The sequence below is a fragment of the Narcine bancroftii genome, chromosome 2 (genome assembly GCF_036971445.1).
Source record: "Narcine bancroftii isolate sNarBan1 chromosome 2, sNarBan1.hap1, whole genome shotgun sequence".
NCBI lineage: Eukaryota > Metazoa > Chordata > Chondrichthyes > Torpediniformes > Narcinidae > Narcine > Narcine bancroftii.
The window spans coordinates 103,330,339-103,355,142 of NC_091470.1; the positions used below are offsets into that span (position 1 = coordinate 103,330,339).

Here is a 24,804-nt window from a genome sequence, read left to right on the forward strand (position 1 = left end):
CTTCAAACTGCCACATCCCCTCGGCTTAGTTATGCCCTCTTGTCTTGGATTCTTCCACTCTAGGAAACAGGCTGACACTATTCACCTTATCTGTGCCCCTCATGATTTTGTAGATCCCAATAAGATTGCCTCTCAACCTCCTACGCTCTGAGGAAAACAGGCTGAGTTTTTCAAGACTCTCACGATAACTCATCTTCCCTAATCCTTGCAACAACTTTGTAAACCTCTTCTGGACCCTCTCCAACATTCTTCAGCACGGTTAGTGCAATGCAATTACAGCGCCAGCGTCCCGGGTTCGAATCTGGCTCTGTCTGCAAGGAGTTTGTTCGTTCTCCCCATGTCTGTGTAGGTTTTCCCCAGGTGCTCAGGTTTCCTCCCATCCTTCCAAAAAACTTCCAGGGTTGTAGGTCAATTGGGGTATTTAGGCAACATGGGTTTGTAGGCCGGAAGGGCCTGGTATCGTGTTGTATGACCAAAACTGCACACAATTTTCCAAGTGTGACCTCACCAATGTCTGGGATAACTTCAACATGATGGTCCATCGCTTGTATTCAGTGCCCTGACCAATGAAGGCAAGTGTCCCAAATTTCACTACGTGTGCCTACCTTTAATGAGCTCTGTACCTGTACCAGTGATGCCTCTAGATTTGGTGTCACCCAGTGCGGTAACTCATGGTGTGACTCCACCTCCCCTACCCCTTCTGCCCTCCTCCCCACCCACCCCCACAGACCTCCTCCTGTACCAGACCATACAGAATCATTAGTAATGATTTTTGTTACTTATAATTCCCTCATATCAGAATGTAACGGGAATAGTAATGAGACAAACAACTAGCAAAATTAAAGTTACACCTTTAAATTACAAAAATCATACGCACAGCAGCAATGAAAAACAACAGCGCGTGCGGACGAAACCATGTGATTCGAGGCGTTATTGTCATTGGGTAATAATGACAGTTCTGACAGGAGTGCAGTAGAAGGTTCAACAAGTAAATTAGTACTGCGTTTTAGCCTCGTGGGTATATTGATAACTGGGGTATGAAAAATGTTTTCGTCGTTATAACTAACGACAGGGATATTTTTATACAAAATAATAAATTTCTGCAAAAACACTGCACCAACGTTCTATAGACAGCAATTTTGGGGTCACCCCCTCTGATGGTGTCACCCGGTGCAGTCTGCACCCCCCTAGTGATACCAGTGACCTGTACCCCAGATCTCTCAGCTCCACAACAAACTTTATAGCCCAGTCGTTAACAGAATAAGTGGGCACCGTCCTTCTTGCTGTCACTTTCAGGTTCCTGTTATTTTGCCAGGTTTTTATTCCTGCTGCCCCACTGCCTCTTATTTCATGATCTCATTTTATTAATAACCCTACCAGATGCCTTTTTGAAGTCCGCATGTAACTCACCAGTCACGTTTCCCTTGCTCTACCATATAAAAAAAACCTGTCAGATCAGTTGCGTTTAACAAATCTGGTTTTCTTTAATCAATCCACATTTGTCCAAGAGGCTGCTAATTCTGTCCCTTGATTATTATTTCCAGAACCTTCTTCATTACCAAAGTTAAGCCGACCGGTCTGCAACTACTTCTGAAACTTTTGTTGAAGAGGATACGGGATGTCGAACGCTCTGGCCCCAATATGTAGCAAGGCCAGAGCCCCCTCGCCCCCACTCTGCTTCTCCAGGATTCAGCCCACTCACACATCCTCCAACCAGATGGCATGAACTTCGACTTCTCCAGTTCCCCCTCCCCGAGTCTCCCACTTTCCCTCTCTCTCAGTCTCCTTTCCACCAGCTCCCCACCCCTTCCCTTCCCTTTCTTGCCCTTCTCCCAATCACCTCCCAGCTACCCTCCCACCCATGTGACCTCTTACCTGTTAGCTAGAGCTGCTTCCCCCTGCCCTTTCTGCCCTCCTCTCCTCTCTGTCTCCCCACCTTTTTATTCAGGCCACTGCCTATTTTTTGCTCACAGCTTAGCCGAAGCCGTCTAAGGTTACCCTAGACGCTGAGTGGCCTGCTGATTTCTCCAGCTGCACGTTAGGACAAAACAGCACAGTACAGGCCCTTCAGCCCACGATGTGGTTCCAACCCATATATACCTACCCCCCCCAAAAAAAACTGAACCCTTTCTACTTCATAACCTTTCATCCCTGCACCTGTCTAAGAATCTCTTAAATGCTACAGCCAATCTTTCTGACACCTCGGGTATTATTTGAGGTAGAACCTCAGTTGGTTTCTTTGATGGGACCCCTGAGGTGTCTTCTTGCTCATTCTCTACCTCAGCCACCACCTGTCAGTTTCCTTTTGAGCTCCAAACTGCACCATGTACATTCACAGTCACGGGGCTTTTTGATTCCCTTTTCTGTTCACTGGTGGCCTTTCCTCGTGCCCTCTCTTTGCCTCGTCATGACAGTTCTGCAAACCTTCAGCAACCAGCATTGGTTCCCATGTTAACACCTGGGCATCTGTCACATGCTTGGTTTCTCCCCTTTCACATTGGTTAGCTGCTAATGAACTGTTTTAAAATACCAGTGGAGCCATTCACACTAGACCCAGGTTAACAGGTTCTCCGCATTCTTTGACATTCATCACCTGGCATTGCAGGGAAAACAACGCCTATCCTCCAGCGGTGGCGTCCTGCCCCTTTCACACTGGGCTAACTGGATCACCAATGCAAAACAAATCAGTGATGATACACCGTCCCTAGGCAGTTCATAACCTATTTTTTTCTTGCAAATTTCTGTCTAAGAGTCTCTTAAATGCCCCTATTGTTTCAGCCTCAACCATTATCCCTGGCAATGCATTCCAGGCACCCACGACTCTTTGTGTTTTTAAAAAAAAACTTACCCCTTGTCTCTCTCCTAAACTTTCCTCGCTTCACTTTGTACAGATGTCCTCTGGTGTTTGCTGCTCCCTCCCTGGGAAAAAGGCACTGGTCGTCCACCTTATCTATGCCTCTCATAATCTCGTAGACCTCTATTGTCGCCTCTCATCCTTCTTCGCTCCAAAGAAAAAAGTCCCAGCTCTGCTAACCTTGCCTCATAAGTCAGACAATCTCTTGGAAAATCTCCTTTGTCCCCTCTCCATAGCTTCCACATCCTTCCTGTAATGAGGAGACCAGAACTGAACACAATACTTTGTGTGGTCTCATCAGAGATTTGTAGAGTTACCACATGACCTCTCGACTCTTGAACTCAGTCCCCCTACTAATGAAGCCCAGTATCCCATAGACCTTCTATCAACCTACATGATGACCTTCGACCCAAGAAAGAGCAGGGTGAGAGCATAGCTCTGGGGTTCATTCAGGATCCTGATGGCTGCGGGGAAGAAACGGTCTGAGCCTGTCAGCATGTGATCTCACACGCTTGACCCTTCTCCCTGCTGCGAGAAGAGATTGTGTCTGAGGTGTGATGGGCCCTTCAGTGTGTTGGCTGCCATTCCTGGGCAGTGGGAGACGTAGACGGAGTCCATGGAGGGAAGGGAGGTTTGCACGATGTTCTGAGCTGCACTCACCACCACCTGGAGTTTCGCCCGACTGCGAGCGGAGCAGCTCCTGTCCCATCTGGCAAGTCTGCTGTCAAGGACGCCTCTATCGAAGTTGTGGAGGGACAAGCTGTGCCAAACTTGCTCATTCTTTTGAAAAAATGGTCGTTCTCCACCAGGTTTTAAACCTGCAATTTGCCACATTCACATTGGAGAGTTTGGCATTGTTTTTACTAGCAATGTGATGTGATCATCTCCAGACATTCCTGCCCTGATGCTTGCTCAGTTAGCCTGTCTCATTCCCGTGACCATGCAGCAGGCCAGAATCATTGATCACTTCTCTGGCTGGACACGGAATGAAACTGTGAATCGATCACTGCTCTGGGTTGATCAGATGTACTTGTGAGTAGATCACTGCTCTGTGTGGACACGGGGTACCTGCGATTAGATCACTGTTCAGATTGTATTTTAATGAATTTTTCTGAATACATTTCAAACATTTGATGCAAAGTTAACATATTTGGAGTCATGTAAATAGCTCTGATCCCTGGAGTACAGAAAATGCATAGAGACAATAAATTTATAAACATTACACTGGAATTGAGAGACCCTCATAATTAGAAAGGAGATAGTAAAGAGGCAGGAAGATAGTCATTCACTCATCTATGGAGGTAAATCCGTGCCTGCCCACATTTTGTTCACACCTCAAGCCCAAACCATTGGTTCTGTATCTTTATCTTTGCTGTGCAAAGGACACCTGCCGAGTTCCTCCAATATTGTAACCATGGTGTCTGCAGACTTTCGTGTCTAACTAACTGTACCCTTAAGGCACAGTAACAGGTCAGGGGGTTTGGATGTGCCAATGCGAGGAACTGAAGGAAAGGTGGTGTCAAAAATGTCACTGTTTTCCTAGTCCGTTGGCTCCATCCAGTTCCGCAGGTTCTGAGGTTGCTGATGAGACCATGTTTGGTGGGGTGGTGGGTGGTGAACTGGTGGGTAGTTAGTGAGTTTCTGAGCTTACACTGTGTTCTGGTGTCTGGATGCATGACATTTTCTCTGAGAGGTGACTGACTGAGAAGTCCCATGAGTCAGTGGGGTTGTTGCACATGTTCAGTGAGGATGGGGAACGTCTTGGACAAGCCAAGGTAGGACGTACACAGTAAATGATAGAGCAGAAGGATCTGGGCATACAGATACACAATTCCCTGAAAGAGGCTTCATAGGTAGATAGACTCGTAAAGAAAGCTTTTGGCACATTGGCCTTCTTGAATCAAAGTACTGAGTATTGGAGTTAGGATGTTATGGTGAAGTTGCATAAGACATTGATGAGGCTCAATTTGGAGAATTGTGTGCAGTTTTGGTCACCTAACTACAAGGATATCAATAAAAGTTGAAAGAGTGCAGAGATTTCCTAGGATGTTGCCGAGCCTTGAAGAATTGAGTTAAAGGGAAAGATTAAACACTGTGGGCCTTTATTCCCTGGAGTGTTGAAGAATGAGGGGAGATTTGATAGAGGTTTACAAAATTATGAGCATAGACAGAATAAATGCAAGTAGACATTTGTCCACTCAGGTTAGGGAAGATTAAAAAAAGCCCAGAGGACGTGAGTTAAGGGTGAAAGAGAAGTTTAAAGGGAATATTTAGGGGGAACTTCTTCCCTCAGAGAGTGGTGAGAGTGTGGTACAAGCTGTCAGCTGACGTGGTGAATGTGGGCTCCATTTTAGCATTTAAGAAAAGTTTGGACAGGTATGTAGATGGGAGGGGTGTGGACTGGGTGCAGGTCAGTGGGATTAGGCAGAATAACAATTTGGTATATAGGCTGAAAGTCCTGTTTCCTGGTTCAATGATTCACTTGGTGGTCTCTCGTGGTGACCAAGCTAAGATCGGAGGGTCAGTTTTGGTGAGTTGGGTGTCAGTAATTACATCAGTGCCTGGCAATTGTAGTTGGTAATGTTGGTCTCAGAGAGAATGTTATCCTGCCAGGGGTTTTTGTAGAGGTAGCAATGGTTGGATGTCCCCAGCTCTGAAGTGTGCTGAAGGGGGTGCACAGTGTGGACATTTATAGCCAGGTAGGGATTTCCTGGAAGACCACCAGCTTTTTCAGGGTTCATTTGAACTTAAAAGAGAGTGACAGGTGAATTTGAACTCCAAAATCTGCCCCTGTTAGGAAACTGCTCGTGTCGGAAGCGATCCAGATCTTTATCCCTTGGGGTGGGGTGTTCAGAGCAATGTGGCAGGCTGCAACGGGGGCGGGGGGGGGGGGGGGGGGGGGGAAGAAAGAAGCATGTGAGGAAGAGTGTCCGAGAAAGGGTGGGATGAGGTTGAAGGGCAGAGCGGCACTGAATGAGGTTCAGGAAGGATTGAAGTGGAGAAGGGTGAAGAGGAAGATGGTTGGATCTGGAAAATTGAGGAGGGGGAGGCGATGGACAGCAGGTCTGAGACTAAGCCCCACCATGTGCATTAGGAATGGAGATTATACATATCTCCAACAATGAGGTTCCAAGCTTGTGCCACCCAAATACTCCTCTTTGACCGATAAACCCGTTGACCCTGAACATCTTTGGGGGGTGGCAGGAATCCGGACCACCTTCTGTGTGAAAACTTTGACCTTCATGTCCCCGTTAAATCATTCCCCACTCTCCCTGAATCCATGCCCCCTGGTTCTAGAATCATCTATCCTGACTATTCACAGCAGGGTGACACGGTTTGTGCAATGCTGTTACAGTGCCTGAATCCAGCGCTGTCTTGTCAGAAGTTTGCAGATTCTCCCTGTGTCTGTGTGGGTTTCCTCTGGGTGCTCTGGTTTCCTCCCACCCTTCAAAACATATTGGGGGGGGGGGGGTTTGTAGGTCAATTTGGTGGCCTGCTACCATGCTATATGTCTAAATTAAAATAAGGTTTTCCCCCCCTTAGCCTCCTTCACTCCATGAAGAAAAATCTCAGCATATCCAACCCTTTCCTGATAACCCCAGCCCCTCCTGTCCCAGTAACATCCTGGGGAATCTTTTCCCTCTCAATGTCAGCCTCCTTACAGCAAGGTCCTGACTGCAGCGCACGACATTCCAGATTTGGTCACACCAATGTCTTGTGTGATGCTAAGTAGTTAACTAGAACTATTGACCTCTTTCCGAATCACAATTAAGCAGCAGAATGTCGGAGGCGCAGAGGAAAGGACCTGGGGTCTCGTTGAGGCTTCATGTGGAAGTAATGCCATTTGTTTCATGATACCCATTGGTTATCAGTCAGACATTGAGAAAAGGCTGAGTCTGTTGGGACTGATACGTTACTTCTGAAGAGTCCAGCCAGTGTCCCTGAACTACTTCTGCCTTATCCAGACGCTAAGTGAAAGTGAGCTGTCACCTCTGCTGCCCTCAAGTTTTTAACTGTTTTTATTTTCCAGTTTTTATAAATAAATTGGATAAATCTCCTTTGGATTTTCTATGGGTTCATTCCACTGAATGGCCCAACATTACAACGTGGAACATTACAACACAGTAGAGGCCCTTCAGCCCATTCCCTTGTGCCAACCCTCTACAACAATCCAATCCAATCCTGCCTGATGGAACATGGAAAGTTTCAGCTGGACTTGGGGGGAAATGCTCATCATGTCCAGGCAGAGAGATTTTTTTCTCTTGATGTTCGCTCTCCCTCCCCTTCTCACTTTCGTTTTGGAGGAAGGTCCTGTCGAGGGTGGACGGACCATTTCTCCCCACGGATGCTGCCTGACCCCCGTGAGTTCCTCCAGCAGCTCACTGCCTGCTCCTGATTCAGCATCCACAGAGCTTGCCTTTGTGAAGATTTAGTTTGGTTTGGCATTACATTTTGTGCATCATGGGTCAAAGGGCCCTGTCCCTGGTCTACGCTCAAAGCCCAGTATTTAACCTTCATTCCATCTTCCCACTGAGAGAGAATAGCAGGAATTTGCAAAGCAGCACTCAGAAATGCCTGGTGCATGGCCAAAATATCAGCTGAATGAAATAATCCGACTCTGCATCTTGTCTATATCCCTTCATGATCAACAACAATTCTCTATGCTAACTCAACCTTTGTATCATCTGAAAACTTATTGACCCATCCGTCACTTCTTCATCGAGGTCATTTATAAAAATCTCAAAGAGCTGTGGGCCTGGAACATAACCCCTGGAACTCCACTAGCCACTGACCTCCAGGTAGAATATGAACACCCTCTGTTTTCTGCAAGGACACCAATTCTGAATCCACACAACCAACGTTCCATGGATTCCCATGCGTCACGGATTTCTGAATGAGTCTACCATGGGAGACCTTGTTAAATTACTTGCTGAAGTCCATCCACTATGAATTTCTTTCAGTCACTTCCTCAAAATACTCAGTTTGGCTCGTGAGGCATGACCTGCCCTTCACAAAACCATGCCCTGTGCTTCTCTTTAGAGTAAAATCCTGCCCATAAGAATCTTCTTCAAAAGTTTTCCCACCACTGATGTAAGACTTGCTAGTCTATAAAACCCTTAGATAGGCACATGAATGTAAGAGGTTTATGGTCTGTGAAGGATGAAAGGGTTCATACGGGTCAGCACAACATTGTTTCCAAAGAGTGTGACTATATGATCTGTAGGACATTACAGCACAGTACAGGGCCTTCAGCCCAACTTGTTCACCCCAAAACTCATACTAGTAAAACCTGCCTGCTTTTGGCCCATCTAAACCCATCCTATCCACATATCCATCCAAATATATTGCAATAGCAATAGCAGCTGCTTCAACCTCCTCCTCCTGCAGCCCAGTTCATGCACCTACCACCCTCTGTGTAAACACGTTTTCCCTCAGGTTCCTGCAACAACTCTCCCCCACCTTATCTTAAACCTCTGTGTTCACCCGATCTATCCCTCTGAGTATGTTCTGAGGTGTGAAAAGTGGCTAAGGAGGGTGATGGAAGGGACTGGAGGATTGGTAGGGAACACGAGGGTGCTTATCAGTGATCTTTTGCTGCTTTCAAGTGAAGAAATTTGACCCTTGACATCAGCACCCTTAAATGTCAGTGAATCATTGAAATATGTTCAAGTTGAAACCACTCCACCCTGCGCTGTCCCCGGTTAGGCTTTTGTCCACCTTGTCTGCTGTGATTCTCCCCACTGGTGACTGTTTTGTACGAAGACCTGGATTTGGTACGGGTGCATGGGTGGCTGCATGAATGGGAGTTGTTCATTCACAAGATCACAGGACAAAGGAACAGAAGGTGGCAACTAGGCCCATCTAGTCTGTTCCATAAATCTACACTAAGCTACTCTACACTAGTTCCAATTTCCAGCCTTTTCCCCATGTCCCTTGATGCCCTCACTAATGAGATACTTGTCTATTTCTTGTTTAAATACTCCCAGTGATCTGGCTTCCACTGCTGTATGTGGTAGCGAGTTCCACAGATCCACGACCCTCTGGCTAAAGAAGTTCTTCCTAATCTCTGTTTTATATGGATAACCTCATTTTCAGACTATGACCCCTTGTCCTCAATTCACCCACCAAAGGAAACATCTTACCCGCATCCACCATATCTAAACCTTTCAAAATACGAAATGCCTCTATGAGATCTCCTCTCATTCTCCTATACTCCAATGAATACAACCCAAGAGCTGCCAAATGCTCCTCGTACATTAGCCCTTGTATTCTGGGAATCCTCTTAGTAAATCTCCTCTGCATCCTCTCCAACAACATCACATCCTTACTTGACGCTAGCATCCATGGATGGAGGGGATGCCATGATACTCAACCAAGTCAGAGCAGGGCCCACTCAACCAAGCCGTGCCAGACCCGACCTTGGCCTCATCTTCCCTTCTGTTCCCTTTGCCCCTGCTTCTCCTCTGCTGCAGAGATCTCCATTAGCTCTGAAGCTGAGTGACCACAGAGAAGATGGTCTTCATCATCTACACTGAACCCATGGCTCCTGGCTCAGACTCCCACTGGGCAAGCATCCTCTCAGCGTCCACCCTGTCCATCCCCCTCTGAGTTGGGCCAACTCAGCCCGATCACCTCTCAGTTTCTCAAATTGCGTTCGATTACAAACCCGTCCTCCTCCACCCTTCCTCAGAGATCATCTCCTTTCCAGGAAGGAACTTTCTAAACCTCCTCTGTGCAGCCAGATATTTATTTTGAGGTTGGCTGGAATTTCATCTTGTTTTCTCAGTGGACTCAAGGTCACTGTTCAGCTTTTGGCAGAGGACCTGCAGTGCTTGCTAGGAAAGATTGAAGACATCCTGGCAATGTCAAAGCCAGCAACTGGCAGAGATAAGGTTCCCCCCCACCCCCCCAGAATGGGAAGAGATTGTCTAAAACTAGAGGGGAAAGATTTACAAGTGACCTGAGGGGAAAGTTTTCGTTCAGGAGGTTATGTGCATCTGGAATGGGCTGAGAGAAAAAACTATAGAAGTGGATGCAATTACAACAAAGAATTTGCTTCTTGAACACATTCGAGTGTATTTTATAGATTTTGGGCTGCTGACACAAAAATCACCTGAAAATCTTCTGGTCACATATCATGTTTTTAGATATAACCTATTTTTGTGATTTCCTGTCATATTTTAAGTCTGCAAGTTCATTGCCCACAAAGCAAGGTGTTGTGGTCAGTCCAAGCATGCCAGGCCATGCACTCAGTGCAGATGATAAGCAAATGTTGTCTTAGGGGGCCTGGGCATGCTTAGTCAGGATAGATGCAGACAGACTTTAAAACCAGCTCACATTTACAGATGCTGTGCATTACATTGATTATGGATTGAAAGCATGTTGATGCACATGTTCTTCAGGCAGTAGTGTCATGAGTTTACTGAACAATAGCATTTATTGTCTTCAGGGAGATTCAATGCAGCAGAAATGTCTCGTCCATGTCGTAATGCCTCCGATACATTCTCTCACATTTGTGGTGAGTATAGGCTTAATATTAAAATCAATAAAAAATAATTTAATACTTCTCAAATTTCCTACGTGATACAGAAAATCTGAAATTATGTTTGTGTTCATCTTGAAGTTGTCTATCATAAACCCTAATTTTTTTTTCAAACCTTTTGGGAGGGAAATAAATAGTTGTCCAGTGTTATAGGACATTTAGACAAGGATGTGGATAGTGGAGAGATATGGGCTGAGTGCAGGTAAATTGGACTAGTACAGCGAGACAACAGTCAGCATGGATATGTTGGGCCGAAGGGCCTGTTTTTATGCTTTAAAATAATATGTAACACTAAATAATGTCACCAGAATGTCATTTTGCAAGTTTTGCTCAGTGCCAGTTTTGCTGCTGTTTCAGTGGGGTGGGGAGGGGGGTGCGGGGTGGAGGAAGGTAATCCACGGAGCAGACACTGACCCCACCCTCTGATATAAACACGCCCTGATATCTGAAGAAGGGCTCAGGCCCAAGACATCGACCGCCTCACTCCCCATTGGTGCTGTGCGACCTGCTGAGATCCTCCAAAACTTCTGTGTACTGCACCAGAGGTTTGAGGTTGGAAGGGAAAGATACTGTTTAATTGTTCAACTTGGAAATTGGTGGAACAACACTGTGTAATCTGACTTGGCATTCTCTAACCAGACGGCATCAATGTTGACCTCCAATTTCTGATAACACCCCCTCTCCCAGTCTCTCTCTTTCCCTCATCCATCTGTCTCCCTCAGCTCCCCACCCCCTTCTATCAGAGCGCTACCCTTCTTAGCCCTCTACATGCTCTCCCCTCCCCATCTCAGCTCCTTTCTCTCTTCCCTCTAGCACCTGTATCCATTTATTAATCTGTGCACCTCCTGCCCCCCCCCCCTTTTAATTGGATGTCCATCCCTTTCTTGGCACTCCAGACAAAGGGGCCCGGCTCGAAACGTCGACTCCCTATGGATGTTGCTTGCCCTGCTGTTGTTGTTCAACATGAGGCAAGGTTGACAGAGCTGGGGCTTGGAGCAACGAAGGATGAGGTGTGACCGAATAGAGGTCTTCGAGCTTAGATAGGGGCAGGTCCAGATTAAAGCCAACTGATGCCCTAAGCAGAGCCCAACAATGGATCTCCCTCGACTCATCCGTTGTCTGACTGACAAGACAATAAGACTCAATAAGTGCCAAATGTGAAATAATATATTAAAATTCTTGTTTTCTTCCAGCCCAGACCCCACATTAAATATAGTGTGTGTGTGTGTGTGTGTGTGTGTGTGTGTGTGTGTGTGTGTGTGTGTGTGTGTGTGTGTGTGTGTGTGTGTGTGTGTGTGTGTGTGTGTGTGTGTGTGTGTGTGTGTGCTTTTATTGTCAAGGCTCCTTTCGGTGGGCCCCTAGTTCAGCTGAATTCTAATAGATTTGGCACTGGAAAGAACTCTATGGTCCCCCCTTCCGTTGGTGCCCTGACCACGTCCTTATTTTGCTTAATGGTTCATCCAGGCCTGGATAGGGAGGGCAGTCAGCACCTTTTTTCTAGGGTGACAATAGGAGATACCAGAGGATGTTGGTTTAAGTTTAGGGGAGATGTCAGAGGCAAGTGTTTTTTTTTAAACAGAGAGTAGAGGGTGCTTGGAATGCATTGGCTGGGGTGGTGCGGAGGCCGGAACAACAGCGACACTGTTAGATGGGCACATAGATGTAAGAAAAAGAGAGGGTTATGGGTGTGAGGGAGGACAAATGTAGATTGTCGTGGAGTTGGTTTACACAGGTCAGCACAACATGGTGGGCCGAAGAGTCTGCTGTGCTAATAGCTCAGATGGCTTCTGTCCACCTGTGTCTCCATTTACAAGCTAAGGACTGGCTCCTTGAGGCACACCTGTATGTTAATGCTCCTGCCATTTCCTTTAAATAACCGATCAAGATGTTGTCCCACCTCACACTTGTTTGCAGGAAACGTTGAGCGGGTTGCTGCTTGTCCTGTGGACTGATCAGTTCCAGATGGGCTTATTGGAGATGGTTCAGTTTTGCATCGAGGCAGAGGGCTGGGGCGTTGACTCAGCTTTCCCTAATCCCAGTCGGCTCACAGACTGGTTGGGATCAGAGTGAACAGGTTGCTGATTTGCAATGGAAACGGAACAGAACTGAATTTCTGAGTACAACCAAACTTGGAAGAACGCAAGGACATGGATTCAAGGGGACAGGTGAGATGTTTAGGGGAACATCAGGGGGAATTTCTTTACGCAGAGAGTGTGGAATGAGCTGCCAGCTGAAGTGGTGAATGTGGGCACGATTTTGTCATTGGATAGGTACGTGAATGGGTGGGGTATAGTCTGGGTGCAGGTCGATAAGTCTTTAGGCAGAAAGATAGCACAAACAGACAAAAGTGCAGAAGGAATTCGGCCAGTCTCACAGCATCCATAGGCCAGCTGAGTTCCTCCAGTTTTTACCACAATCACAGCATCTGCAGACTTTCGTGTTTCACTCACGATAATAGTTCAACACAGACAAGATGGGCTAAAGGGCCTGTTTCTATTTTCTAGTGCTCTATGGAAGAGCTCGTCTACAGTCAGGTGACGGGGCTGATGCTGTGGTTGGTACTGCTTCTCCTTCTTGGATTTGTCGGCCAGGGAAGTCAAGTCCCCTTTTCCCCTGGGATGGGTGAGATTCACACTGTGACAGGCATAGCTCTGCACCCATTTGCAGAGGCTCTTTGCCATGACCACCCCCGTTGCAGACAACAGGGAGGTCACTTTCTCCTTCTCTTAGCCAGACCTGCTTCCTTTCTTGAAGACATTTCAGCCTCTCTGAGATCCCTTTTACATCTGCACTTTTAACCCTTTGGACTCTAGGTTCTGGTTTTTGCGGGACTACCAGCAAGCGCTTATACTCTGTGCCCTCTTTTTCCGGGACTGGTTTTATACCCAACCACCAGCTGCTTCATACTAAAAAGTGTACCTTTGCAAAGTTTGGGGTGAAAACCGCTGCTTCACCAACTTCCACAACAAGAAAATGTACTGGAAGCAGGTCTGGATTAAGGCCAACGGATGCCCAAAGCACAGCCCATCAATGGTTCCCCACACCAACCCTTCCATTGTCTGACTGACAAGACATTAAGACTCGATAAGTGCTGAATGTGAAATAATGGATTAAAAATTCCAGGCCCCACAACCTCATTAAATATAACCTGTATATATGTTTTTTTAAAATTTATTGTGGGTGGGGGGAGGGCCTTTTTGTGGGGCCCTAGTTCAGCTGCACCATGGTCAATCCGGCCCTGGAAAAAGCTCTGTGGTTCCCCCCACCCCTTCCCTTGGTGTCCTGAGCACGGGCTTATTTTGCTCAATGGTTCATCCAGGTCTGACTGGAAGTAAAAGTCCGAACATACAAAATTGTTCTTTCAGTATCCAGGACTATAAAAGGGCTTGAACAGGACAGATATAATGTATGAGTGACTGAACATATCAACTAACTATAATTCACTCATGGACCCAGTCCAGGATAGATATGATGAAAGGTTAAAAATGACCAGAGGCCAAAGGGTTAAGGGTGAGGAGACTATTTCACTTGCACCAGGGTGGGTGTGACAGTCAGAATGGAATCCTGGTTTTTCATGATTTAAGATTTATTGTCATGCAATAAAGCATGGAATTTATTTTTGACTGTCGTAAGGCAGACAGATTCACCATCAGCTTTAAGCACCTCTTACAGTCAGAGAAAGGGAAGCAAGCGAGAACCCCCTCAGAGTCACATTGATCATTAATTTATCGTCTAAAATTCCAAGCTGCAGGAATGTGAATCATTAGCCCAGGCCCGTGTTCACTTGGTTGTGGTGTAACCTGTGCTACAGAGGTTGGGGTATTGACCGGTCTCAACTTGCCTCTACACTATATGCAAGGTGCCAAGCCAAACGCCGCCCACCAGGGTCTGCCCAGGAGACCAAGGCGGGAAGTGATGGATGTTTTGAGGTGATTGGAGATTACGCAGCTGGGGGTAGCCTGCCCGGGAGGTCCCGCGCCGTCTCCCTTGCCCCTTCGGGTACCAATGCCCGAGTCAGAGATCACGGCTGTCAGAGGTGTATGGGCGAAGCCTGGCCCATTGGACGAAAGGCTGCCGTGATGCAACACAGCAACTCAGGTTTAGATTGGAGCTGCCTCTGCGCTGTGGGCTGAGCCCACACCCGGCCTCGCAGCTGTTGGTGGAGAGAGCGGAGTCTCTGACTGATTGCAGGTCCCTGCTGGTGCAGATGCAGGTCTCCAAGAGTGCAGTTGCCATGGCGACAGGAGCAGCAAGCCCATGGTGGAAACAGTCTTGTTTTTCTTAGATAAGGCCTTTCATAAGGGTGGGGACTTCTCGCAGAAGCTACCAACAAAAATAATTGATGCAGTCATTTTTCTCTCTCCTGTGGATTGACGTCTGTAGCATACGTGACTCCTCAAGATCATATATTTGCATATCTGAGGTTACCAGCCAGGAATTAGAAGGAGGTCAGTTCTGTCGCTATATAAACTCAGTCATAAATCAATCTAAAGAAGTGGGCAGAAGCTGTAAGTATTTTTAAACTGCATTTCTTAATTTATTGAAAGACGTTAAAATTGTGCAGGGAGAATGCCTGTATCTGAAGGATAGGGTCAGCCTAAGAGTATCGTGGCTTTTTACAGCACAGATCCTCGTGACAGCCCTCGTAAAGAGCCATCCCTTTTTTTTCCCCTCTCCGACCGCTCACCTCATTTCCACCCCGGCAACCATTTGACCAGTTGGACACACCCCGAAGGGAGAGAATTAGCAGTTCCCCTTCCCTTGAGGAAACGGAGAAGACTTCACCCAGGAGGTATGTGGGAGCGTAGCTTGAGGAAGATACTCGGCAGGCTGGTGATGTGCTCAGAGGAATGAGGGGATGATGTTGTGAGGCTCTGGAACTCTGAGTAAACCTCACCCTAAATGACCTTCCATTTAATCTTCGACCGTGACCTCTGCTTCTAGACTCCTTAGGTGAAGCATCTTGACTAGCCTGTCGAAACCTGGAAAAATTTTAAGTTTTAATGAGATAATCTCTCATTCTTGGCGTTAATGGGCACAGGCCGAGACTACTGAATCTCACCTCTTAAGGAAAACCTCCCATCCCTGCATTGTGCTCCCTCCATAGTGCATATATGTGCTTATTTTAGTTCAAGAGACCAGCACCGGTTAGGTGAGTAGGCAGATGGAGTTTAATGTGGATAAATGTGGGATTATCCATTTTGGTGGCAAGAATGGGAAGGCAGATTACAATCTGAATGGTGCCAAGTTAGGAAAATGGAAAGGACAATGAGATCTAGGTGTCCTTGTTCATCAGTCACTGAAAGTAAGCGTGCAGGTACAGCAGGCAGTGAAGAAAGCTCATGGCCTTCATAACAAGGGGAGTTGTGTATAGGAGCAGAGAGGTCTTTCTGCAGTTGTACAGGGCCCTGGATGGATTACACCTGGAGTATTGTGTACAGATTTGGTCTCCAAATTTGAGGAAGGATATTTTTGCTATTGAGGGAGTTCATTGTAGGGTCACAGGTTAATTCCCGGGCTGGGAGGACTGACATATGTTGAACGATTGGAGTGACTGGGCTTGTATAAACTGGAATTTAGAAGGATGAGAGGGGATCTGATTGGACACGCTAGAGGCAGGAAATGTGCTCCTGATGTTGGGGTGGGGGGGGGGGGTCCAGAACCAGAGGCCACAGTTTAAGAATGAAGGGTTGGCCATTTAGAATAGACTTGAGGAACTTTTTCACCCAGAGAGTTGTGGATCTGCCTCAGAAGGCAGTGGAGACCAATTCTCTGGATGCTTTCAAGAAAGAGTTAGAGCTCTTAAAGATAACGGAGCCGAGGGATAGGGGGAGAAGGCACCGATGATGGATAATCAGCCATGATCACAGTCAATGGTGGTGCTGGCTCAAAAGGCTGAATGACCTACTCCTGCCCCTATTGTCTATTAAAACGAGGCCTTTGGCCCACTGGTCCCACACTCACAACCCGTTTTAACACCCACAAAGTGCCCCACCAGATTCCCATCGACTCCACACAGATTCTCCCATCTCTTCTGCACACTAGGGCTATTGAGACTTCCGACCCCTTCGCTGGGAGGAGGGAGGATGTTGGAGAAACCCTTCTGGTCACAGGGAGAACCTGCAAACTCCACACCCGAGGTCAGGATCATGCTGTGCCTCCCACAATGCCCCGAACTCAACCGTCATCTCTCTGCTACAGTGCCATTGACTCTGTGGGGGAATGTGTCCCTGAATGAAGTTGTTCTTTAGCGTGATGAATACTGAGCTACTCTCAGTGGTCGGGAATGCTCCCCTAAAATGCCCAGATGCAGCTGTTGAGTTCTTGTCAATTTCAGAAGGTCACTGAACGAACAAAATGTTTACCAGGAAAGGATCTTTTCCAGAACTCAAACAGTTATTGAAGTCCGATGCTGTAGTAAGAAGGGCAAATATCCTTTCCACCTCATATGAGCACCTGTGTGGAGGTTTTGTGACATAGACAAGCCTAGCATCTCTGAACTTGTGTTTGCACACCAAAGTGCACAGCTTCTTATCTGCCAGATTCTTGCCCCCTCATTTTGTGTACTGACACCCTGTCCCCTCTTACCCCCGTCCCCTCTTACCCTAACCCCCCGACCCCCTTGCCCCCCGCCCCCCCCGCACCCCTTGCCCCTTGCACCCCTTGCCCCCGCACCCCTTGCCCCCGCACCCCTTGCCCCCCGCACCCCTTGCCCCCCGCACCCCCTTGCCCCCCGCACCCCTTGCCCCCCGCACCCCTTGCCCCCCGCACCCCTTGCCCCCCGCACCCCTTGCCCCCCGCACCCCTTGCCCCCGCACCCCTTGCCCCCCGCACCCCTTGCCCCCCGCACCCCTTGCCCCCCGCACCCCTTGCCCCCCGCACCCCTTGCCCCCCGCACCCCTTGCCCCCCCGCACCCTTGCCCCCCGCACCCCTTGCCCCCCGCACCCCTTGCCCCCCGCACCCCTTGCCACCCGCACCCCTTGCCCCCCGAACACCTTGCCCCCCGCCCCCTTGCCCCCCGCCCCCCTTGCCCCCCGCCCCCCTTGCCCCCCGCCCTCCCTTGCCCCACACCCCCCTTGCCCCTCCCCCCTTGCCCCCCGCCCCCCCTTGCCCCCCGCCCACCATGCCCCCTGCCCCCCTTGCCCCCCGCCCCCCTTGCCCCCCGCCCCCCCTTGCCCCCGCCCCCCTTGCCCCCGCCCCCATTGCCCCCGCCCCCCTTGCCCCCGCCCCCCCTTGCCCCCCGCCCCCCCTTGCCCCACGCTCCCCTTGCCCCCCGCCCCCCTTGCCCCCGTCCCCCTTGCCCCCCGCCCCCCCTTGCCCCTGCCACCCCCCCTTGCCCCCCGTCCCCCTTGCCCCCCGTCCCCCCTTGCCCCGTCCCCCCCTTGCCCCGTCCCCCCTTGCCCCCCATCCCCCCCTTGCCTCCCGTCCCCCCCTTGCCCCCCGTCCCCCCCTGCCCCCGTCCCCCTTGCCCCCGTCCCCCCTTGCCCCCGTCCCCCCTTGCCCCCGCCCCCCCTTGCCCCCGCCCCCCCTTGCCCCCCCACCCCCCCTTGCCCCCCACCCCCCTTGCCCCCAGCCCCCCCTTGCCCCCCGCCCCCCCTTGCCCCCCGCCCCCTTGCCCCCGTCCCCCCTTGCCCCCGTCCCCCTTGCCCCCGTCCCCCCTTGCCCCCCGCCCCCCCTTGCCCCCCGCCCCCCTTTCCCCCCGCCCCCTTGCCCCCCGCCCCCCTTGCCCCCGCCCCCCTTGCCCCCCCGCCCCCCCTTGCCCCCCGCCCCCTTGCCCCCCGCCCCCTTGCCCCCATCCCCCCTTGCCCCCGTCCCCCCTTGCCCCCGTCCCCCCTTAACCCCCGTCCCCCCTTGCCCCCCGTCCACCTCTTGCCCCCCGTCCCCCCTTGCCCCCGTCCCCCCTTGCCCCCGTCCCCCCTTGCCCCCGTCCCCCCTTAACCCCCGTCCCCCCTTGCCCCCCATCCACCTCTTGCCCCCCGTCCCCCCTTGCCCCCGTCCCCCCTTGCCCCCGTCCCCCCTTGCCCCGTCCCCCCTTGCCCCGTCCCCCCTTGCCCCCGTCCCCCCTTGCCCCGTCCCCCCTTGCCCCCTCCCCCCTTGCCCCCCGTCCCCCCTTGCCCCCGTCCCCCCTTGCCCCCGTCCCCCCTTGCCCCCGTCCCCCCTTGCCCCCGTCCCCCCTTGCCCCCGCCCCCCCTTGCCCCCGCCCCCCCTTGCCCCCCACCCCCCTTGCCCCCCACCCCCCTTGCCCCCAGCCCCCCCTTGCCCCCCGCCCCCCCCTTGCCCCCCGCCCCCTTGCCCCATCCCCCCTTGCCCCCGTCCCCCTTGCCCCCGTCCCCCTTGCCCCCCGTCCCCCCTTGCCCCGTCCCCCCCTTGCCCCGTCCCCCCTTGCCCCCCGTCCCCCCCTTGCCCCCCGTCCCCCCCTTGCCTCCCGTCCCCCCCTTGCCCCCCGTCCCCCCCTTGCCCCCGTCCCCCCTTTCCCCCGTCCCCCCTTGCCCCCGTCCCCCCTTGCCCCCGCCCCCCCTTGCCCCCGCCCCCCCTTGCCCCCCACCCCCCCTTGCCCCCCACCCCCCTTGCCCCCAGCCCCCCCTTGCCCCCCGCCCCCCCTTGCCCCCCGCCCCCTTTCCCCATCCCCCCTTGCCCCCGTCCCCCTTGCCCCCGTCCCCCTTGCCCCCCGTCCCCTTGCCCCCCGTCCCCCTTGCCCCCCGTCCCCCTTGCCCCCCGTCCCCCTTGCCCCCCGTCCCCCCTTGCCCCGTCCCCCCCTTGCCCCGTCCCCCCTTGCCCCCCGTCCCCCCTTGCCCCCCGTCCCCCCCTTGCCTCCCGTCCCCCCCTTGCCCCCCGTCCCCCCCTTTCCCCCCGTCCCCCCCTTGCCCCCGTCCCCCCTTGCCCCCCGTCCCCCCTTGCCCCCGTCCCCCCTTGCCCCCGTCCCCCTTGCCCCCGTCCCCCTTGCCCCCGTCCCCCCTTGCCCCGTCCCCCCTTGCCCCGTCCCCCCTTGCCTCCCGTCCCCCCCTTGCCCCCGTCCCCCCTTGCCCCCGCCCCCCATTGCCCCCGCCCCCCCTTGCCCCCCACCCCCCTTGCCCCCCACCCCCCTTGCCCCCAGCCCCCCCTTGCCCCCCGCCCCCCCTTGCCCCCCGCCCCCTTGCCCCATCCCCCCTTGCCCCCGTCCCCCTTGCCCCCGTCCCCCTTGCCCCCCGTCCCCCTTGCCCCCCGTCCCCCTTGCCCCCCGTCCCCCTTGCCCCCCGTCCCCCCTTGCCCCGTCCCCCCCTTGCCCCGTCCCCCCTTGCCCCCCATCCCCCCTTGCCCCCCGTCCCCCCCTTGCCTCCCGTCCCCCCCTTGCCCCCCGTCCCCCCCTTGCCCCCCGTCCCCCCCTTGCCCCCGTCCCCCCTTGCCCCCGTCCCCCCTTGCCCCCGTCCCCCCTTGCCCCCGTCCCCCTTGCCCCCGTCCCCCTTGCCCCCGTCCCCCTTGCCCCGTCCCCCCTTGCCCCGTCCCCCCTTGCCCCGTCCCCCCTTGCCCCCCGTCCCCCCTTGCCCCCCGTCCCCCCTTGCCCCCCGTCCCCCCTCGGCCCCCGTCCCCCCTCGCCCCCCGTCCCCCCTTGCCCCCCGTCCCCCCTTGCCCCCCGTCCCCCCTTGCCCCCGTCCCCCTTGCCCCCGTCCCCCCTTGCCCCCCGTCCCCCCTTGCCCCCCGTCCCCCCTTGCCCCCCGTCCCCCCTTGCCACCGTCCCCCCTTGCCCCCATCCCCCCTTGCCCCCCGTCCCCCCTTGCCCCCCGTCCCCCCTTGCCCCCCGTCCCCCCTTGCCCCCCGTCCCCCCTTGCCCCCCGTCCCCCCTTGCCCCCCGTCCCCCCTGTGATAGTACAGATTCTATCACCAATGTGTGTATGTACAGATGGTAGTGTAGGATGACTGTGATTGGCTGAGAGTGTAGCCACACCTACTGGCAGGTCATTCTGGACTGGTCGACCTACTTGTGATACGCTCCAGTCTTTTAGTTAATAAAAGCCTTGGTTTAGATCAACAAGTCTTTGGTTCTTTCAACGCGCATTACACCCCCTTACAACCCCCGTCCCCCCTCCCACTCTTCCCTCCCAACCCCATTTTTGCATCTTCCTCCGAATCATTCCAACTCATCATACAGCATCACAAACAACCCATCTGGTCGTTGATGTGAATTGCCGGGGCCAGGGGTTATAAGTTTGTTGACCAATCTGCGTGGGATCTAATTGAAAGCCTTGCAAATCTAATCACATTCCATCCACTGATTTCCCCTTTGTTTATTCGAATGGACTCTGCATTCCTTAGCTCTAATCAACGAGCTAATCGTGATTTTTCTTTCCATTAATCCATGTTTGCTTTTGCTCACTCTTGTTCCTTCTCAGCGGTTTGATCATCACACGTATTGTACACTTTCCAGCATTTTCACTGTAATTGACGCAATGAATTTCTCTGCCGCGGGCTTGAATGCGGAAGGACTGCGTGCCATTGTTGCACAGTATACTGAGATTTAACGAGAGAAGGTTTCAGCAAAATATAATTGGAGTCAGCAAACACTGGAAACTGGAGAGAGGGACAAACGATGAGCAGTGTGACCCAGTGCAGGGAGTACAGTAGGTCAACGAGATGCAATATGGCTTCTGCTTTCGAAGTCTGTTTAATAATTTAAAAGCTCTCGTCAAATGGCCAGGGTTTATTTGTCACGTGAATTACACGGCATGGATTGTTCTGGAAAGTTTGTACATTCAGGCAGGGAAATACTTGGGGCTAGGACTCCTCATTTGGGACTTCCCATCAGGGTGGGGATGGGGGGTGGTTTATTGATGAGGAGCTGTGGTGCTGGATGACTTTGTTTCCCCCCCCCCCCAACCCGGATCCATGCGTCCTGCCCCACTCCCTCTGATTCCTTCCAGAACTCACCCCCGTGCGGTTTGAGGGTCAAACCGGCCCCCTGCGCTCAACAGGTCACACAAAGGAAGCTGCCAACATACTAATGGACTCGTTCCACCCTGATCACATTCTAAGTGTTTGAAAACCTGATTCAAGGACTTTTTTTTCCCTGCTGTTATCAGACTCTTGAATAAGCCTCCCATCAGTGAAAGATGTACTGATTAACCGTACTTTTCTCTTCAACACTATCCCCTGCACTTTTGCTTTTACTCTTGCATAACTTGCTGTACTATGTATGGGTTACCTTGACTGGAGAGCACAGGCACGGTTAGTGTAGCAGTTAGCACAACACTATTACAGCGCAACTGACCTGGGTTCGAATCTGGTACTGTCTGTAAGGAGTTTGTACATTCTCTCTGTGTCTGTATGGGTCTCCTGATGTAGTGGGATGTACATGCGTGACGGATGGAGGGGAGAGGGATGTGCGTGATGTCCTGACCATTCCCAAATCGCCACGGTTTCTCACGGCCATGGGCTGAGTCGTTCCTGTCCAACGCTGTGATGCATCTGTAATGATTGTACCGGCTTCCTGGGTGTTGAATGCCATACAGATGTATGGGTAGGGACAGCAGCTAGCATGCACAAGATGGGCCAGATGGCCTGGTTCTGTTGGTTCCCTGAAGACCAGCAGAAGGTGTCAGCAAGATTTGGTCAACTATGGACAAAACAGAGAAGTTAAAACACAAGGCTGGAGAAACTCAGCATGTCAGTCCAGTTCACTTTATAGAGCAAAGATAAAGATACATAACCAAAGTTTTGGGCTGAGCCCTTCATCAAGGTGTGAAAACAGGGAACATGCTCTCAAAACAGAGAGCACCGAGGCAATAATTTTCCAGAGGGAGGAAGAGATTACAGAGGAAAGTTCACACAGGGGTCAGGCCTTGAGGAAGTATTGATTTCCATGCTATCACCAGTCATGGAAGGCTCAACTCCCTGCTCTACGGGATTTCAAGTGGCAAATTTTCAACTTTCAATGGTTCTTGCAATATTTTAGTTCGTTTTAAAACCGTGGCAATCCCAGTGGTTTCTGAAGGAGGGCTGGTCTGTTCTGAAGAGGCAGTCACAGAAATTGTCAGTGAATTTCGAATATGAGAAATAGGAGCAGGAGTTGGCTGGTCAAGCCAGCTCTGCCATTCAATGAGATCACGGCTGATCTGATGTTAGGCTCATCTCCACCGATCTGCCTTTATTGTAATATCTTTGCCTGTCTGCATGGAGACCTGAAGTACTCGGCTTTGTTTGAAAGGACTGGCCTTCCTACTTCTCCACTGGCCTGGCCACAGAGGGCACAGATCTCAGCAGAGATGCTGATGCAGACCCAGGAGAACAGGGACACCGCACTGTTCCACAGGGTCCTACATCCCTGTCCTGATGCTCGTGGACTGAAAAGGCCTGTTACACCATGCTGTCATTTTCTATGGTACTATGGGACTGCAGATGCAGGGGCGCTGGAACAATACACCGACGTGCTGGAGAAACCCATCAGTTCACAGCATCCACAGGGTCACTGACATCCTCGGACTGAGCCCTTTGTCAGGGTCGAAGGTCAGGTCAGTGGCCAAATAAGGTGGGGGGAGGGGGAAGGAGAGGAGCACAGGGGATACAGGTGAAGCAGCTGAGAAGAGTGGAGGTGGGGGGAGAGAGAGACGAGAAAGGGGAGTGCATCAAAGAAGTCGATGTTAATGCCGTCTGGTTGGAGGATGTCCAGACGGAATGTAAGGTGCTGCTCCTCCAACATGTGGGTGGCCTGAGGTTATCCTCAGAAGAGGGACAAAATCATTGAGGACCCCTTCTACCCTGCACCCAGCATCTTTCATCTGCTCCCATCAGGAAAGAGATCCAGGAGTAGCACTACCTTCTGCTGTTCCTCACCGCTAGGCTGAGGAACAGCTTCTTCCCATGGGCAGCAAGAATGCTGAATAACTGCTCACATTAACCATCCGAGACTCTTGTATTCATGAATCAATATTTATTTATTTATATAGATGAAATACTTGTCCTGCATGTGTATTGTCCATCTGTATGTGTGTTATGTCTGGTTGTGTGTCTACGTGTTTTTCACTGAGAACCGGAGAACATTGTTTTATCATGTTGTACAACGGGGTGGCATCAGAACTAGTTTAATCGGGGAGGGGTACATCTGATGTTTGAAAACTCACTCAGCTGGGGGGGGGGAAGAAGTGCTGACCTACCTACCGTGAACCTCTTCCGTGCTCTTTCGCTGTCACCCTCCCCCCTCCCTCTGATGTAACAGATAAATGTGCTGCTTGTATTGTGTGGAGACTAGTGACGCCAAGTGCTGGGGGTGGGGGGGGTGGAGACACAGTACTTAATTTGGGGGGTCAATGCCCGCGAATGCCCCCCCTGAAATCAGCCTTGTTGTATAATCAGATGCCAATAAATGACTTGACTTGGCAGTGCATGAGGCCATGGACAGACATGTTGGTGCGGGATAGGGGTGTGGAATTGAAGTGGTTGGTCACAGGGAGGTGTGGATGATGGGCAGGGGAAAGAGTCAGAGGTATGAGGAGAGGGGGAGGGCATATCGCTGCTCAAAATGCTGGCTGCCCATCGCTTACCACGGAGGCTGGATGCCTGATTTTCCTCTGGGACGTCTGGATCTCATGACCAGAATAAAAGTAGGGGTGGTGGACACTGTTCCCTCTAAGCTATGTGCATGTGTGGGCGGACACACATTTTGCAACCTGTGCACGAAATATAGAATAAAATCTTAACTAAATATGTCACTTCGTTGAATGCTTGTGTTATGTTAAAACATGCCAACACAGTTTTATTAGCCAATGAGAGATCAGCTGTGCCAAAATGACCTTGAAACAATTTCAAATTTACATTTACACAAGCATTCAGTGAGCATATACTGTTGTCACAGGGGGAAAAAAAATTGCATATCACAAGATTTTTGCACACACTAACTCCTAAAGATTGGAGGGAACATTGATTGTGGAATGAGGTTGCGCTGAACAAGCTTCATTTGGACCCCCCATATCTGAGTGATGATGCGATTGAGATGTTCAAACTGACTTGAAAATATAGTATATGTCACAGGTCAGAAGCAGAGAGACAGGGTGGCATTTGTTAAAAACGCAGGTTGGTGCTGGTCATATGGAAGGGTTAATCACACTGTCCATTCTCTTCCTGCAGGTCAAGGGAGACTCTGTCAAACCAACTGCTGGGGAAGGTATGCAGAAGGTAGGTGGTGATCAGGTTCGGAGTATGGTTGTGGAAGCAGGGCTGACGTCCTTGTGCCAGAGGAGAGGAGCAGAGGGGAGTCACAGAATTTAATTCCCTGCTGACACACAGTTTGCTGAAGCACTGGGGAATGTGGTAGTGACAGGCCCAGAGTGTGGAGAGTTGGTGTCACCCCTGGAGGAAGGCGAGGGTGGGGAATACATCTCTCAATGCTGGTGGGAGAACATATCAACTCTGCCACACCGGTGGCAGTTCAATGTGAAC

General features: G+C 51.6%; 1 protein-coding gene across 4 annotated transcripts in view; it reads left to right on the plus strand.

The window, feature by feature from the left end:
- Window positions 1–24,804, plus strand: part of dmtn (dematin actin binding protein) — a 136,427-nt gene that overhangs the window by 66,153 nt on the left and 45,470 nt on the right. For 2 of the 4 annotated variants that reach the window (XM_069917781.1, XM_069917783.1), the window contains exon 2: window positions 24,493–24,540. In XM_069917781.1, coding sequence (XP_069773882.1) covers window positions 24,493–24,540 — 48 coding nt within the window. Of the gene's footprint in view, window positions 1–10,304; window positions 10,374–14,800; window positions 14,906–24,492; window positions 24,541–24,804 lie in introns of those variants that run through there. The other 2 variants (XM_069917782.1, XM_069917784.1) reach the window with 2 other exon arrangements.